Source organism: Aethalodelphis obliquidens, unplaced genomic scaffold (assembly GCF_003676395.1).
Source record: "Aethalodelphis obliquidens isolate GAN/ISIS:26980383/991018 unplaced genomic scaffold, ASM367639v1 scaffold105, whole genome shotgun sequence".
NCBI classification, from domain to species: domain Eukaryota; kingdom Metazoa; phylum Chordata; class Mammalia; order Artiodactyla; family Delphinidae; genus Aethalodelphis; species Aethalodelphis obliquidens.
Genome location: NW_020838049.1, coordinates 439,637 through 458,565, shown reverse-complemented (window position 1 = coordinate 458,565; position 18,929 = coordinate 439,637). Strand labels below are relative to the sequence as shown.

The 18,929-nt window shown below is 36.0% G+C and overlaps 1 protein-coding gene across 7 annotated transcripts in view; it reads left to right on the top strand.

Annotated features, from left to right (window-relative positions):
• Positions 1–18,929, top strand: part of CEP152 (centrosomal protein 152) — a 97,114-nt gene that overhangs the window by 32,793 nt on the left and 45,392 nt on the right. For all 7 annotated transcript variants that reach the window (XM_027096643.1, XM_027096645.1, XM_027096640.1 and 4 more), the window contains exons 10-13: positions 1,774–1,921; positions 3,574–3,665; positions 4,426–4,589; positions 18,450–18,645. In XM_027096643.1, the coding sequence (XP_026952444.1) occupies positions 1,774–1,921; positions 3,574–3,665; positions 4,426–4,589; positions 18,450–18,645 (600 nt within the window). The remainder of the gene's footprint in view (positions 1–1,773; positions 1,922–3,573; positions 3,666–4,425; positions 4,590–18,449; positions 18,646–18,929) is intronic.

Here is an 18,929-nt window from a genome sequence, read left to right as displayed (position 1 = left end):
ACTGCGCCACCAGGGAAGCCCTAAATTGCATAGTTTTATGAGTATAATCTGTTTCCCTGAACTTGTCAACAGGAAACAGAGTGGCTTAATTGATTGTTGCCTAAGACACTTTCTTTCCCTGTCCCTGTCCATGTAGCTTGTGGGGATCTTAGTTCCTTGACCATGGATTGAACCCGGGCCGTGGCAGTGAAAGCCCAGAATCCTAACCATTAGGCCACCAGGGAACTCTTAATTGATTGTTGCATATAGTCAAATTATTGCCATGGTCTGCCTCTTCTTTGTAATGGTTTTCGTAACTACCTTTTGTTGAACTTTTTTTGGCCAGTTCTCAGTCTCTTGTAAAAGCTATTGTGGCCTCCCTGGCACATAAATGTTAGTTGTCCCCCACCTCTTGCACACACATTCACACTGTCATGAATATTAGCTCATTCGTTGTGTTTGCCATGTTACTTTGGTGCTTTAGAACCAAGCTTTTCAAGCTGGCCTCGGAGTCAGCAGCAGTGTGCCAAGAGGTTTGCACGGTTGAATAAACATGGACCAATTTCCAGAAGCTTCATTTTGCTCAAAAATTTGGTAGAAAAACTTTAAAGCAAACATGACTACATTATGAAATAGAATACAAAATTCACATGAAGTTTTAAGCTAAAAGAGGAGACTTCAGAGTCCCTTTCCTCTGCTTAAGGAGACTGTTAGTAGTATCCTTATGAGATGTATTTTCTATTTGTATCCTTAAGGCATTACTGGGCTTTAGATTATGCTATAAATCAGGCCCCACATGCCTTCTCTCTGCTTCAAAGTCCTTTCTTGATATTCCTCTTACTACTTATTTTCCTCAGGCTTTTTCAGGTAACGTCAGCCAATTACCTTAATTTACTCCTCTGCCTCTCACATGTGCTGCTGTTGGCTTGGAATTCAGCCTGTGTAGCCCTTTTTGAATGAGGGGTGATGATTTCTTCTACCTGGGAATGGGATTCCCATGGCTCATTACTTCCAAACACAGTTTCTTTTTGTAGACATTTGAATATATACATGCTCTGGATTTTCTATATATTTCCATGTATTTCCATACACTCACACATTTATCCTGTCTGTTTTTCTTTGACATTTTTCAAGTGTTTTTTTGGTAGCACTCCCTATGTATAAGACACTGCACAGGCACCTTCAAAGAGACTATTAAGAGAAATAAGACATGTAAAAGGTAGAAAGAAAAACATGAGAGAAACAGATCAAGTTTAAAAGAAGTTCAGAAGAGGGAGAGATAATTTTTGGCTGTTCAGAATAGAATGAGCTTTTGGCTGTTCAGCATAGAGTGAGTTTCCATGTGTTTGTCTGTATCCTTGCTGACTTGGGCTACAAACTCCATGGTTCAAAGTGGTCTGCCTAAATATGTATACATACAGTTATACTGAGACTATAAAATGCAAATAAGCATGTAATACATTTCCTTTGGCTTGAATAGAATCTAGTTTTAGAACAACAGTGCCTTGTGCATATAGAGCAGAGAGGGACTTTGGAAGCCATCAAATTCAAATTCAACGTTTATTATCATAATTACAAAAGAAAAAACAGACTGAGAAGTTGATGACTTGATCGTATAAGTGTGTTCTTCTGACTCCCAGTCCTGTGCACTTGACCTTGTAAAAGAGGTGATCCTGCCAGGTGATGATTTTATATTTGACTTAAAATCCAAGTATGTAAGATCATAACTGTTAGTTTAATATTTAATAACTAACTGATCATGAAAATGACTTCTTGGACACTTTTTCTATTTAGGAAGATATTTGCTGTCATTTGAAAGATCAGGTTAAACAACTGGAAAGGAATCAAGAAGCAACCAAATTAGAAAAGACTGAAATCATTAACAGATTGACGAGAAGCCTGGAGGAGAGCCAGAAGCAGTGTGCCAACTTGTTGCACTCAGGTCGGTGTCTGCGTGAGCGGTGGCTCCCCAGAAGGCTAGTAGAAATATCTGGAGAGCACACAGTAGGATCCGTGAGTTAAATCCAGAAAAGACAGAAAAGATCATTGGTGGCAAAATTTGTTTTAACATCGTTACTGGTATATATGTATGGAGGTGTGGTGTATTTTCATTAGATAATTTGGAAAACCCAGACAAGTATAAGGTAGAAAATAAAAATAGCCAATAATCCTACTACCCAGAGATAACTGTTGTTAATGTTTAAATGTATTTCCTTCAAGTGAAATGAACACACACATACAGACAATTCCCTGCTTCTGTACACAGTATATTTTAAAATAAATCAAAGCTGAATGTGAAAAAATTGAACAATAAAATATATGTTAAGATAGGTTCTAAAAATGGTCATGAAATCCCACTATATTTTGCTTTTAGACTTGATCTTTGATCATATAGTTCTATCCTTTTATATAACTTCTTTAATTTTTCTTTTCTTCTAAGTGGAGTAGCCACTTACCTGGTCAGTTGAAGCCCATAAGTTACGTTTTTGTCACGCTTAAGATTTCTAGTATGGTCTTCGTGGTATTAAGTTTGAGGCATATGCTTCCTATCACTTTCAGTAGTACTTTTATTTCTTATTTAATAAAATGATATGAGAGTAAAATGCAATAAAAGAATCAAATGTTTATATAAACACTACTATACAGACAAAACTGCCTGGTTTGCTGGTGAATAGCTCACACTGAAGATAGCTCAGTGATCATTCATCAACTGATATATGAAAGTCAGACCTTGGCATATGATGTCAATCAGACTGTTGATACAATGTATGTAAGAGTGGGTTATTCAGAAGTTGAAAAGACTGTCTAAATGTGTGTGTGTGTGTGTGTGTGTGTGTGTGTGTGCGTGTTTTGGTGGAGGCAAAATTTTCATCATACTCCATTTAGGTCCCACCTCTGTGTTCAGTTTTGTATCCTTTTGTTTCACATGGCATTACTTAGCCTTTTCCCTTGCCATTAAAGACTTTGAAAATATGATTTTCTTTTGTTGCATTATATGCCATCATTACTTTGCTTAACCACTTTCCAGATGCTCATTTTCTTTTGAGGAAATCCAATAAAGTCCTTTTAAAATGGGAACCTTTTAACCATTTAGAATATTAGGTTACTAGAGCTTCAAAAGTACAATACCAATATGCTTCTTGTACATGCAGAGGTGGGGTGGTGGAAATAAAAGAACTCAGAGAGAAGCGAAAGGCAGCAAGATGTAGTCTTCTTATTAGACGGTAGAAATGGTTTCCAAAGAATTTTTGCTCTGGCTTTCTGTGAGCTGGAATGTTCTGCTCCTATTAAAGGACTTGTGGAGTGTTAAGGTCTGTAGACGTGGCTGATTTGATTCATGGCAAAGTCACAGTAGCCTGTGTCTTCAACTTCCCAAGGACCTATGGGGAGCCATACTAAATCTGGGAAATGTCTGCACCAGACCTATGCCTTCTGGGTCCTACGAGCTGTACCTTTGTGCTCCTAAAAAGGTAGTTAAAAGGTAATAAAGCAGAGCTCCACCTTCTGTAGCCTCAGTGGATTCAGGTTCTTCTGTACATCACAGGCACTTTGTCCCTTTACATCTGGTGTATTCTATGATTCTTTCTCCCACAGGCTCAGTACAGGAGGTCGCTCAGCTCCAGCTCCAGATGCAGCAAGCACAAAAGGCACATGCTATGAGTGAAAACATGAATAAGGCTTTGCAAGTGAGTGTTGCCACTGGAAAGAGACTCCATGGGTAACTGAATTAGGTGTTGGTTACATCACCTTTCTGAGCCTTGGCTTTCTCTATATAAAAGAGGTGGCTGGACCGTCTCCAGTCCAGCCCATGGGAGTTGTTCACAACCTCACCCACACATCTAGGTAGTCAGGCCCAGGTCTGTCCAACTGCAGAGCCAGGGCCCAGCCCCTTCCTTCGCATGGCATATCCTTTCATCTCTGGAGGTGTCCCAGAGATAAGTTTATCTACAGGTGTGGGAAACCTACAAGTTACCTGCCATTCTCTCACATCCTCCTCCAGCACCACTTAACGTCCTCCATGGGAGGAAGAGTTCCAGTATTACCTCCACTGGAAGGAGGCATTTTTTGCCTTTTCACCACTGGCAGACTAAAGTGCAACACTTTCTTGGCAAACCAGTCTCCTCTGTCCTCTACTCTAGTAAGCCGATGTGTGCTGCCACCAGCTTCTCAGCTCAAGGGAGGCTTTTTGTGGAGGACAAAATGTAAGGGAGGGAGGAGTGAGAGAAGCTGTTTACATCTGTTTTCTCATTCATTTATTCATTTGTTCATTCAGCTTACTTGAAAACCTGACATGTGCTACCTTTATATTTTTAATGTGTGCCAAAAATGCATTTGAAGAAACGTTTCTGCCTTCTATTAATCATTAAAATGAATTTTGAAGAATAAAATGACTGATTCCTTCTATAAAAAATAATGAATATAACTTGCAATAATTTTGTGTTTTAGGAGGAAATAAAAGAACTAAAAGAAGAAATTTCTCTCTATGAATCTGCTGCAAAACTAGGAATATTTCCAAGTGACTCAGAAGGAGAATTAAATATAGAACTCACTGAATCGTATGTGGATTTGGGTATTAAGAAAGTCAACTGGAAAAAATCCAAAGTTAAGAGGTATCTAGAAAATACTTTACTATAGAAGAATTCACGTTAATAATATTGATGGTGCATAATAAAAGGGGTTCTTGAGTGCAGAACAATATATTTTAGTAATTTCTAATGAAGTTGCAATGTCGGAAATCAAAATTAACAAAAACCTCAAGTATTAATATTGTACTGTCCCAATAGCAGTAGGGCACCGCAGTTTCAATAAGGTAAAAATGATATAGTTAAAATATGTAAGTTAAATTCTACAACTTAAATTATGTATGTTTTATTACTTAAGGTGGGGGCATATTATTTTTATGATGTTAACACTGTGTGTTGGAAGTAGGCATTTATCAATGGTATATGAGAAAATAAGCGTTAATTTTCCCTAGGAACCTTACCGTGACCTTAGTTTTAAAATACGAATTCTGTCTTTTACACTTAACGCAGATATTTTAACACTGCTTAACACAGATATTTTTAGCACTGTCACGGAAGGGAGTGCTTCATCATCCCTTCTAGGGACCAGCAGGGGTAGGGCGGGGAGTGGTCGTGGTAGAAGATGGAGCACATTTAGATACCATTAAGCACGTAAAAGATGAACGAAGGAAAGGATGTATATTTTGAAGCACTTGCTAAGGGGCTGGCAAGGCTCTGGGAGTAGAGTACAAAAGATGAAATAGACATTCTCCTTTCCCACAGGGAGTTTATATTTTGTCTGATGGGGAAAAGGAGACACAGTTGTACGCAACTAAGTACTGTGTGCTAAATGTAATGCTTGATGTACAAAGGGGCATTTATCCATTTGTTCTACTGTTCTGGGATAAAGATGAAAGATGAAAGAGATTGTATTCAGGCTAAGGAAAGCCTTCCTTGAATGCATTCTTCTTTTTTTTAATTTATTTTTTATTTATTTTATTTTTTTTATCTTTTGGCCACACTGTGTGGCATGTGGGATCTTAGTTCCCTGACCAGGCATCGAACTCGTGCCCCCTGCAGTGGAAGTGCGGGGTCCCAACCGCTGGACCACCAGGGAAGTCCCCCTTGAATGCATTCTTGAATGAAACCACCACCATCTTGTTTATAGATTAAGACTGAGTTTGCCATCGTTAGTGTTTCTTGAAAGTATTTACTACCTGTTGTGTTTCAGGTATCATGCAACTAAATACAAATGTATAAATCTCCTGCAAGGTTTGTTCCACAATAAGTTTTAGAACTTATGCTGTGATTCCATTTTCTAAACAGTAAAATGAGATTCAGTAAATTAAAATCTCAATCAGGTGATGCTGTGGAACATGATGTTAACATTAGTTGAGTAAGTTTCCATTTATCTGGAGGTCAGTCTTTAGGGACTCTCATCTCAACAGATCCCAACTACAATCTAGAAAGAAGCCAAGAAGCAAATAGCAGACCAAGATTATGGGATGTATTTGTTAGGAGCCACCTTGGGGCTCTTATCCCAGGGCCATATTCACTTAGATTTGTTGGTACCCCATGAGTTACCTGATTTCCTAACTGACCACAGAGTAACTGGGTCAGGGAGTTGGGAGAGGTGCTGCCAGGGCTTCAGCCAGACGGCTATGCCTCAGCAAGGAGAGAACTATAGGAACGCATGGTGCCAGAGCTGCTGAGCACCGGGGTAAGCAGCTTTATACATCTAGGCCTGTTCTGATCCACATCAGAATGTCCACAGTCATGATCCTGAGTTGTCGAAGAAAGCCTTCAGCTTTGGTTAGTTAATTAAAGCAAAAAGTGGATGAATGTGCTTTAAACAGATTTACGTAAAAATTTAAAGTTAAAATGTAGTCATCTGGAAAATTTACTGCTGTGAATGCATTTCCTGTTAATGCCAGATTAATTCTAAGGGGCTAGTGGAAAGAGCACGGTCTTTAGATCCAGATTTGTTTTGAATCATAGTTTTGCCATTTATTACTAACTTTATGACCTTGGGCACGTTTCTGGACTTTTCTGAGCCTGTTTTCTTATCAGGCTTTTTCTGTCAGGTAGATTATAGCGTATCCCTTGGGGGATAAAACAAGGATTAAAATAGATAATGAATATAAAGGACCTCATGTAATAAGTTCGGGCACATATTAGGCACTTAATCAGTGGTAGCTGTTACTATTTTATTTAAGAGATGCTTGGTTAAAATATACCATTGATCAGATTTTATATTAATCAACTTTTGATTGGACACATATTTTATAAAAAGTCCTTGATCCTCATTTAAATCTTGGGGAAAACGTGGGATCCACATTATCATTTTAGAGTTGGGAAAACCGGAGCTCAAAGAGCTGAATGCCTTAGCCCAAGAAGACAGACCCTTAGCAGCAGTACCAGTACTTAAACCCAAAACTTGATTGTCATGTAAATCTGTTGATTCTTATTTGCATGACAGTCAAACCTTTTTGCCTTAAACTTCATTCTTTTATATATATATTTTGTTGTTGTTGTTGTTGTTTTAGAGTATTAAAGATTTAATTCCTGCCAAAAAAGATTTCTCTCCAACTTATTACTTTAACTTGTGCCATAATTAGCCTGGGAATTGGGTAGATAATACATGTATATGTGTATAGGTTTGTCTTTCCAAGTAGACTTACTCCATCATGATGTTTACTAAAATGTATTTACTTCTTTGCCCTCTCTATTTAATTAGCACTTATAACCCAAATCCTACAGTAATTTAAAGCACATTCCTATAGATAATAAACTTGAGATATCACATTGCTGTCGTACCAAAAGGAATGCCAGCTGCATTCAACCAAGCAAGTGGGGAATAACGAAAGCAAGTGGGTAGTCACTGAGGCTCAGTAAGGAGATGTTCAATGAAGTGCAGGATAAGTGAGAAAGATTAGCTTGTACTCATCCCTCCCACCAGCACTTTAATGGATAAGAATTCAGCTTTGAGGAAAAAGTAAAAATATTTATTCTTAGTTCAAAGTGAGAGGAGATATAGGAGAGATTAGATGTGTACCTTTCCTCTGCTGGATTGTGGTTCTTAGAACAAAAGGAAGCAGCACTTTCCCAGTGTTGAGAATTTTAGTTCTTTGTTGACTTGAGCTGCTTTCAAATCACTGACCCAAATATTAGCGGCTCCAAGCTTTCACTCCCGACTACCACCTCCCTCAAGCTACTGCCTAGTAAACTTTAAGGGTTTAGCCTCAGTGTTCTATTTCACGTTCATGGAATTTGAGTAGCTAAATCTTCATGCAGCCTGCAGACAGCTTCCCCTCTCCCTTATTGTAGTTGGCTGCGAAGCTCAACTAATAAACATTTAACAAGTGGAATGCCTTTTCCCTAGGTCTTCTCAGCAGGCTTCATAAGGGACTACAGTTTATTTGGATTGAGGGGAACCAACCTTCACAGGGCTCACTAGTGAGCCTAATACAGGGCTGGTCACCACTGCTGACTTTTCCCTTTTGGGAAAGAAGAGAAAATTATTTTAGCAAGCACTCTCTCTGCTCTGACTTGGCTCCCTCTAGGAGTACATGATGTGCTATTTCAGTGGTCAAGGTTCAGTAAGAAAAGAAGTTAGGGATGCATAATTTGTTAACTGCTGAAAGTTAGTTCATGTCTTACAGCACAGGAAGATGCATTGCAATATGTTTTATATTTCTTATATAATTATATTTATGTCTTACATTTCTATATAAAGAGAAGTGGTTTAAGTTGGCGATCTACACATACAGACATATTTACACTATATTACACATACAAAAGTTGTGTATATTGATAAATATGTAGTATATCGCCAGGATCTCTTTTTGTAATATTAAAAAAAGCCTAATATTTTGTTCATCCTTTCTCTCTGTATACATGTGTGTATAATACACACAATATACATATGTATGTATGTGTGTATATATATATATATTTTTAACATTTCATTGGAAATCATGTGAAACTGAAAAACAGGAAAAAATATGTTAATTCAGGTATTATTCTTTCTTTTTTTAGAAAGACTTTAGTTTTCTCTCTTTCTTTAGCAAACTGACTTTATTTAATAATGTGCCAGAAGTGTTAAAAATATATATAGCACTTTAGGTCTGTGGTTTCTAGTTCAGATTTTTTTTTTAAACATCTTTACTGGAGTATAGTTGCTTCACAGTGTTGTGCTAGTTTCTGCTCTATAACAAAGTGAATCAGCTATACATACACATATATCCCCATATCTCCTCCCTCTTGCGTCTCCCTCCCACCCTCCTTATCCCACCCCTTTAGGTGGTCACAAAGCACCGAGCTGATCTCCCTGTGCTATGCGGCTGCTTCCCACTAGCTATCTGTTTTACATTTGGGAGTGTATATATGTCCATGCCACTCTCCCACTTCATCCCAGCTTACCATTCTCCCTCCCCGTGTGCTCAAGTCCATTCTCTACGTCTGCGTCTTTATTCCTGTCTTGCACCTAGGTTCTTCAGACCTTTTTTTTTTAAAATTTTTAGATTCCCTATATATGTGTTAGCATACAGTATTTGTTTTTCTCTTTCTGACTTACTTCACGCTTTATGACAGACTCTAGGTCCATCCACCTCACTACAAATAACTCAATTTCGTGGAAAGACTTTAAAAAAATGTTTTTTAGAACATTTTTAGATTTACAGAAAAATTAATATAGTACAAAGAATTCCCCTATACTGTGCACCCATTTTTCCCTGTTAACATCTTACAACAGCATGGTATCTTTGCTACAACTAATGAACTAATATTGATGGATTATTATTAACTAACGTCCATAGTTTATTTAGACGTCCTTAGTTTTTACATCATGTCCTTTTTCTGTTCTGGGGTTGCACCAGAATACCTCCTTACATTTTGGAGTCATTTTTCCTTAGGTTCCTCCTGACTTTCCTTGTTTTTGATGACCTTGACAGTCTGAGAAATACTGGTCAAGCATTTTGTGGGAAGGAAGATCCTCTTGAAATTTGAATGTTTTTCTCATGGCTGGAACCATATGAGGTTCCATTTTCATCACATCACTTTAAGGGTACATACTATCAGCTATTTATTTCTTTTCAAAAGTAACTTTCTCCTTTATTATGGAAAAATAAGAAAATACGGATTAAAAGCACCCATAATCTTACTTCAACCCCCATGAAGAAAACCACTATTAGCATTTTGGTATTAAGTTCCACATTACCTGTTTTGTAGGTTTCTAAAGATAAACTACTTTGAATATACTACTTTATAATGTAACTTTTAACTTAGTACATTCTGAAATCTTTAGATGTCAGTAAATGTTGTAAATACTAGCGGATATGTGGATGAATGAACTATATTTTAGTTAGTAATACACTGTTTAAAATTTTTTAAACTGTTAAGTAATGCAGTATTATAAACATACTTGTTGAGTCTTTATTCATGTCTTTGGTTATTTCCTTAAGATGTGGGTGAATATTCTTGTTAAAGAGTATGCATGTTTGAGGCTTTTGATACAAGTGTTGTCAAGCAACCCCGTAGTTTGCATTATTACCCATATCTGTGATAGTACCTATTTCTTTGTACCCTATCCATTTCTGAGGGTTATCACTTTTCCTGTTTAAAAATTTTATAAAGTTGGATCCATCACTTTTTTTCCCTTATAATTTCTTGATGGTATTTCTCTAGTACTTTTTATAGTTTTATTTTACCTTTTAAAACTTTTAAAATTGTGAAATATAACACATAAAGAAGAGTGTATGAAACATAGCTTAATGCATGATTTTAAAGTGAATTCCCATGGAACTACCACAGAGGCCAAGAAATAAACATTGTCAGTAGCTGCCCATATTCCTCTTTCCAGTCATAACCTTGAGGTTACTACTATCTTAACTGTTACGGTAATTATTTTCTGGCTTTTTGTTCTTTTAAGACCTAATTATTCATGCCTAAACACTATAGATTAGGTTTGCCTTTATTTAGAGAACTCATACATTAGGTGGTTTTTCTTTTTCCTTTTTTTCTGCAGCTTTATTGAGATACACAGTTGACCCTTGAGCAACATGGGTTTGAACTGCAGGGGTCCACTTATACGTGGATTTTTTCAATAAATATGGAACGTGTATTTTTATTTTACAGGTGGTGGGGGGGAATCGGTGCCCCCAACCCTCCACATTGTTCAAGGGTCAACTGTATTTCAAATACCATAAAATTCACCCATTTGAAGTGTACACAGTTCAATGTGTTTAAGTATACCCAGAGTTGTCCATCTATCACCACAACCTAATTTTAAAACATTTCAATATCCCTCACAAGAAACCCAGTACTTTTTACCAGTCATTCCCCATTATCCTGTCCTCACAGCTCAGGCAAACACTAATCTACTTTCTACCTCTATGGATTTGCCTGTTCTTTACATTTCACTTAAATAGATTCATATAATATGTGGTCTTTTGTGATTGGCTTCTTTCACTTAGCTCATAATGCTTTCAAGGTTCATCCATGTTGTAGCATGTATCAGTACTTTAACCCATTTTATAGCCAAATAATACTCCATTGTATGAATTTACCACATTTTGCTTATTTATTCATCAGCTGATGGACATTTATTTGGATTGTTTCTGTTTCTACTTTTTGGCTATTATGAATAATGCTGCAAATTTTTGAGTGGACATATGTTTTCAAACTGTATGTTTAGAATTTTGAAAAATAGTCAAACAGTTCAAAGTGGCTGCAGCATTTTACATTGTCACTGGCAATGAATGAAGGTTTCAATTTTTTCATATCCTCATCAGCACTTGGTATTTTCCATTTAAAAAATTATAGTTTCTTTGGGGGTATTGAATGGTTTCTCATCATGGTGATTTGCTAATGATGTGGTTTTTACTTAATGGCTAATTATGTTGAACATCTTTTCATGTGTTTGTTGGCCATTGTATATTTTTTGGGGGGAAATGTCTATTCACATCTTTTGCCCATTTTAAAATTGGGTTGTCTTTTTATTGTTTAATTTTAAGAGCTCTTTATATATTCCAAATTTAAGTTCCTTGTCAGATATATGGTTTGGATATATTTTCTCCTGTTCAGTGGGTTGTCTTTTCACTTTCTTGATAGCATCCTTTGAAGCACAAAAGTCTTTAATTTTATAAAGTCCAACTTATGTATATTTTCTTTGGTTGCTTGTGCTTTTGGTACCTAAGAAACCATTTTCTAATCCAGGGTTCTGAAGATTTATACCTATGTTATCTTATAAGAGTTTTATCTCTTACATTAAGTCTTGAGATCCATTTTGAATTAATTTTTGCATATGATATGAGATAGGGTTCTAACTTCATTCTTTTGTATGTGGATAGCCAGTTGTTTCATACCATTTGTTGAAAAGACTCTTCTCCATTAAATTGTTTTGGCACCCTTGTTGAAAATCTATTGACTGTGAATGTGAGGGTTTATTTCTGGACTCTCAGTTTTATTCCAGTGATCTATATGTCCTTAGGCTAGTACCACACTGCCTATAGATTGCTATACCTTTGTAGTAACTTTTGAAATTGGAAAGTGTGGGTCTTCCAACTTTGTTTTTCTTTTTCAAGATTTCTTTGGCTAATCTGGGTCTCTTGCCTTTCCCTATGAATTTTAGGATCAATTTGTCAATTTCTGCAAAGAAACCAGCTGAACTTTTGATAGGGGTTGCAGGGAATCTATAGAACAATATTGTGTTCTGATCCCTGAACACGGGATGTTTTTCCATTTATTTAGGTCTTCTTTTATTTCTTTCAGTGTACCAGTCATCTACTTTTATAATTTTGTGGCTTTCAGTGTACTAGTCATATGTCTTTGTTAAATTACTCCAAAGTAGTTTATTCTCTTGCCTATTCTTTTTGCTGGATTGTTTTCTTAATTTTATTTTCAGGAGGTTCACTGCTAGTGTGTAGAAATACAATTGATTTTGTATATTGATCTTGTATCCTGCCACATTGCTGAACTTGTTAATTAGTTCAAATAGTTTTTTAGTGGATTCCTTAGGATCTTTTATATTCAAGATCATGTCATCTGAAAATAGAGATAGTTTTACTTCTTTCTTTCCAATCTGGATGCCTTTCACTTCTTTTTCTTGACTAATTGCTCTAGCTAGAATCTCTAGTACAATGTTGAATAGAAGTGGCAAGAGCAGACATCCTTGTCTTGCTCCTGATTTTACAAGGAAGTATTCAGTCATTCTCCATTAAGCATGAATTCTGGCTGTTAGTTTTTCATAGATATAGGTTCTTTAGATTTTTTTCATCAAAATTTTGTTTGTGAAACTTATGTTGTAGCATGTAGCTGTAGCTCATTCATTTATATATGTAAATATGTGTGTGTGTGTGTGTGTGTGTAACTTTATTTGTATGAATGTTCCACAGTTTATTTTCCATCCTACTGTCCATAGAGTCTTAATGTTATTTCCTGGTACAGTGTGCATACATTTCTGTTGGGTATATAATATGAAGTGAAATTGCTTGTAGTACTTGTGTTTCAACTTTAATAGGTAATGCCAAGCTGTTTTCTAAAGTAGTTGTGCCGGGCTTCCCTGGTGGCGCAGTGGTTGAGAGTCCGCCTGCCAATGCAGGGGACACGGGTTCGTGCCCTGGTCTGGGAAGATCCCACATGCCGCGGAGCGGCTGGGCCCATGAGCCATGGCCGCTGAGCCTGCGCGTCCGGAGCCTGTGCTCTGCAACAGGAGAGGCCACAACAGTGAGAGGCCTGCGTACTGCAAAAAAAATAATAAATAATAATAATAAAGTAGTTGTGCCAGTTTACATCCCCACCAGAAGTGTATGAAAGTTTTAATTGCTCTGTCTTCTTGCTGTTACTTGTTATTGTCAGTCTTTTAGTTTTAGCCACTTAATGTGTAGTGACATTTTATTGTGGTCTTTATTTGCATTCTTCCAGATTATGAATGAGATGGCACTCCATTAAAAAATATGCCTATTTTGTTTATTGGTGGCTTGCATGTGGTGTGTGTGTGTGTGTGTGTGTGTGTGTGTGTGTGTGTGTGTGTGAAGAAGGACTTGTTCATGTCCCTCCTCAGTTTTTACATGATTTTTCGTGTGTGCATGTGTTCTGTTGATTTATAGGCGTTTTTGTTGAAAACTGTTCTAGATAAGAACTCTTTGATGTTATGTGTGTTGCAGATATCTCCTCTCACTCACTTCTTCTCTTTCTTCCCTCTGGCTTGCCTTTTTAACCTTTTAATGTGTCCCTTGATGAATGGAAGTTTTTAAACTTTAGTCAAATTTATCCATCTTCATGGTTAGTGCTTTTATAGTCCCTTTAAGAAACCTTTCCTTAACTTCAGGATCATGAAGCTATTCTCTTATGCTGCCTTCTAAAAGCTTTATTGCTTTGCCTTATACTTTAGTTTTACCATCTATCTGGAATTGCTGTTCTTATTAGGGTTTTTCTGATTATTCTTGCTCGTTTACACTTCCAAATGAACTTTATATTTTACTTGTTCTGTTCTAGGAAAAAAATCCTGATAATATTTTTACTAAGATCATCTTAAGTATATAAACCCAGGGAGAATTGATATCTTTATGATGTTGAATTTACTTAAGAATATAACATGTCTTTTCATTTGCTTAAATCTGTTTTTGTCTTTCAAGTGTGTTTTGAAGTTTTTCACATTTAGGTTTTGCACAATTCTTGTTAAATTGATGCCTCGGTATTTTATTTTGCAATAGTGAATGGCATGTTCTTTTCCATTATTTCTTCTGAGTATTGTTTGTATATATTATTTCTATATTGTGTGTTATAACCTGTTGCCTTCTAATTCTCTTATTGTTTGTAATAGTTTTTCCATTAGATTATAAGTTTTTTAGATATAATTATATCATCTGCTAATGGAGATAATTTTACCTCTTCCTTTCCACTTATGCTCCAAATTGCTTTTCTTTTTATGGTTACATCAGAGTTCCTACAATTTATTTTATTTAATTAGCAATAGCAATAGTATAAATGTTCTTTTCCAAAGTGGTCGTACCATTTTGCGTTCCCAGAAGCAAAGTCTGAGAGTTTCAGTTGTTCTGTGCCATTGTTAAATCTTGATAGCCAATCTTTTAAAATTTGAGCACTTCTAGTTTGTGTGTAGTGGTATCTCATTGTGGTTTTAATTTGTATTTCCCTAATGGCTAATAAAGTTAAACATCGTTTGATATGCCTTGCTTTCCTTTTTTCTTGTTGTGCTTAATTATTATTTGTATATGTTGTTTGGTCTTCATATATTTCAGGATACAAGCCCTTTGTCTGATATGTGTTGTGAATATTTTCCTCCACTCTCTGGTTTATCTTATCATTTTCTTAATGGTATCTTTTGAAGAGCAAAAATTTAAGTTTTTATGAATTCAGATTTATCAATTGTCTCATTTATAGTTCATGGTTTTTGTGTATTGTAACTCAATGTTACAAAAATTTTCTGTTATGATTTTAGAAATTCCATAGTTTTAGCTCTTATATTTCCATTTATGATCCATTATGAGTTAATTTTTTAGTATGGTGTGAGGGAAGGATTGATGTTTATTTTTTTCATTCCAGTATCCAATTGATCTAATCCCATCTGTCAGAAAAGCTTTTCTTTCCCAATTGAGTTGCCTTGGTATCTTTGTTGATAATCAGTTGACCCTATGTTTGTGGGTCTATTTCTGTATTCTCCATTCTGTTCCAGTGATCTTTTTGGTGATAACAGTCTTGATACTGTAGCTTTATAGTTTTGAAATGGGTTGAACACATCCTTCAACTTTGTTGTTTTCAAAATTGAAACTATTCTAAGTTCTTTGCATTTCAAAATAAATTTTATGGTTAGCTGGTCAACTTCTACAAAAAATGTCCTCTAGAATTTTAATTTGAAGTGTGTTGAATCTATAGATCAATTTTGGGAGAATTGACATCTTAAGATATTGCTATTTGTCAATTATATCTTGAAAAAGCTGGGGGAATTAAAGAAATTGAGTTTTCCAATTTCTGAACATGCATGCTATACTTCTCTATTTAGGACTTCTTCAGGTTCTCTCAGTAATGTTTAGTAGTTTTCAGTGTAGAGATCCCTTCGGTGGATATCATTTCCCTTTAGCTGAAGAACCTCCTCTGGCATTTCTTCCAGAGCATGTCTGTTGGCAACAAATTCTTAGTTTCCTTATATGAAAATGCCCTTATATTTGCTGATTATAGAATTCCGGGTCAACTGTTCTTTTATTTCAGCGCTTTAAAGATATGCTCTTCCACTGTCTCTGGCCTCATTGGTTTCTGAAGAGAAATCTATTGTTATTTGAGTCATTGTTTCTGTATGTAATAAGTAGTTTTTCTCCTGCTGTTTTCAAAAAAGATTTTTTTTCTTTTTTTTTTTTCAGTTTTAAGCAGTTTGATTACAGTGTGTCTAAGTGTGTTTTTCTTTTAGTTTATTTCATTTGGGGTTCACTGAGCTTCTTGAAAATGTAAATTTATTATGTCTTTTACCAAATTTGTGAAAATGTTGACCATTATTTCTTCAAATATTTTTTCTGCCTCCTCTTTCTCCTCTCCTTCTCGTTCTCCAATTATACATAATGTTAAATCTTTTTATATTGTCCCACGGTTCCCTGAGACACTGTTCATTTTTTTTTCTGTTTTCACGTTAGATGATTGCTGTTGAACTATTTTCAAGTCCACTCATTCTTTCCCCTGTCATTTCTACTCTATTGAGCCTGTCCAGTGAGGTTTTTTGTTTTTTTTTTAACTTTTAGGTACTGTATTTTTCAATGATAAAATTTCCATTTGGTTCTTCTAAAGTTTTTATTTCTCTGTTGAGAATTCCTATCTTTTTGTTCATTTCAAATATGTTTCCTTTACTCGTAAAGCATAGCTATTAGCTGCTTTAAATTTTTAAAACTCTTTGTGATAGTTCCAGCATTTGGGCTTTCCATGTTAGTTTTATGTTGAGTAATTTTAGATTGTATAGTAGACATTGTGATTTTTATGTTGTATAGAAATTTGCATAGGTGTTTCAAACCTTAGTTCATTTTTCCAAGCCTTTGCCACATTGGTTTGAATCTGTTCTGTGTATGCACCTCTCAAGGGTTAGTCAGTGTGAGACTTGTGTGTGTGGTTCAGATTTCAGTTAAATTTCCAAATCTTTGCTGGTTTGAGGGTCTGTTCTATGCATGCATAGTTTAGGGCTTACACTGAGGCTGTTTATACACAGAATCCACTATTCCTTTCTCTGGTCCTCCCCTCCCCAGGAATCTTCCTGCACTCTCTCTTTATCATTGGTTTTAGCAATGTGATGTTGATGTAGTTTATGGTGGTTTTCTTCATGTTTTTTGTGCTTGAGGTTTATTGAGCTTCTAGGCTTTACGGGGTTTTAATTTTCAGGTAGTAGGAAAATTTTAGTTGTTATTTTTTCAGATATTTTTTCTGTCTCCTCCCCACTTTTCTTCTGGGACTTAACTATAGTTAGGTTAGAAAACTTAATATGCTCTGTGTACTTCTGGTCTTCTTTCTCTCTGTGTTTAAATTTGCTGTGTCTTTATGTCTGTGGATCTTTACTTCTGCCATATTAAATATGCTGTTAATCTCATTCAGTATGTATATTCTTTCAGAAGTTTTAATTTGTTGTCTCTAAGTCCAATCTGGGGCATAAAGTCTACTATTTCTCTCCTCATTGTTTTCATGTTTTTTTCTCTACCTTCTTGAACGTATGGAATATACTTAATTGTACTACCTGTGTCATTCGGGTCAGTTTTCCTGGTTATGGTTCGTATTTCCTTTCCTTCTTTATTTGCATGCTTGATAAATTTTGATTGGATGCTGGACATTTTGAATTTTATGCTTTAGATTTTGGACTTTATTTAAAAAAATATTGTTATCCTTTTTCTGTGACACACTTAAGTTATCTGGAATTCATTCGATCCTTTCAAGACTTCTTTGTAGGCTTTGTTAGATCAGATTTAGAGCAGCCTTTAATCTGGGGCTAATTTGCCCTTATTACTAAGGCACTATTTGATGCTCTGTGAATTAGGAAGTCTTTCCACTATGGTTCATTTTCCTGTGGTTTTTTCCCCTGGTCTTGAGGTAACTTTCTCACTTGTATCCACAGATCTCCAGAGCTCTCTTTCTGTGTAGCTACCTCTCCCACAGTATTTCTCTCCTCAGATTCTAGCCATTTTGGTTTCCCCATACTGAATTCTGCAACTCGGTGAGATTGCTGGACTCTGGGTTTCTTCTTTCTGTGCTACAGGCTGGAAATTCTCCAGGCAGAAAGCTGTAGCAATTATAGGGCTTACCTTGTTTGTTTTCCTTTTTTCAGGGATCACTCTGATGTGCTGCATGTTGTCTAATGTTTGCACCATTTCATATATTTTATTTGGTTTTCTAGTCTTTTTAAGACAGGAAGATAAATCTGTTCCTTTTAATCCATTATGGCGAGGAACAGAAATACTCCTTCCAATTTTTGAATGTATTGACAAACTAAAGTGGGGATTAAATTAGCATGGCATTTATTTTTGTTATTTTTTCTTTTCAGTTGCTCAGATATCCACCTAGACTTGTGTTTTAGTAGAAGAGATACAGGAATTGTTGGTTAGGATGACTAGTGTTTTACTCTTCATTTCATCCTTTATTTTCACTTTGTTTCTCTTGGAGTAATGAAGGACATGTATATATAGCATGCAATTTACCAAAGATAAAAATGCATGTCATACTGAAGTTCGTATGGTTGAACTTTCAGTGAGGCAGCAGGACTAAGCTTAAGAAGGGTCTTCCTGTGAATGAACTTATTTCTGTATATGGGGATGTGTCAAAGGCAATATCCTGTGTATGACAAAACTTAAAATTGTTTTTGAAATACCAGTATATAGTTGTATGGGTTACAAAACATGGTTACCACTGCAGCTAGTTGCTTTTAAGGAATAGCCGTGCTTGATTTGTTACTTGATTTAACCTTAGATATGACAATTTTTCCGTTAGTGTTGTACAGCAGGAAGACCCAGCTGAAGAGCTTTCCAAAGATGAGGTCATTCTGAATCTGAAAGCAGAGGTGCAGCGTTTGCTGGGTAGCAACTCCGTGAAGCGTCATCTGGTGTCTCAGTTACAAAACGATCTCAAAGACTGTCATAAGAAAATCGAAGATCTCCAAGTGGAGAAGGATGAAAAAAGCATTGAGGTAGAGTTTATAAAATTTATAAAGTTTATAAAATGCCATTTTTCAAGACTTAATAAAGAAAACGCTTACAGTTTTCACATTTAAATTAAACTTGTCTTTCAGGGATTCATTTGACTTTTTTTTTTTTTTTAAGGCAGAATGTTTTCTTTCTTTCTTTATTTTACAAATGACTTTTATTTTATTTTTGGTCGCACCACGCAGCCTGTGGGATCTGAGTTCCCCTACCAGGGATCGAATCTGCGACCCCCGCAGTGGTAGCTCGGAGTCCTAACCACCGGACCGCC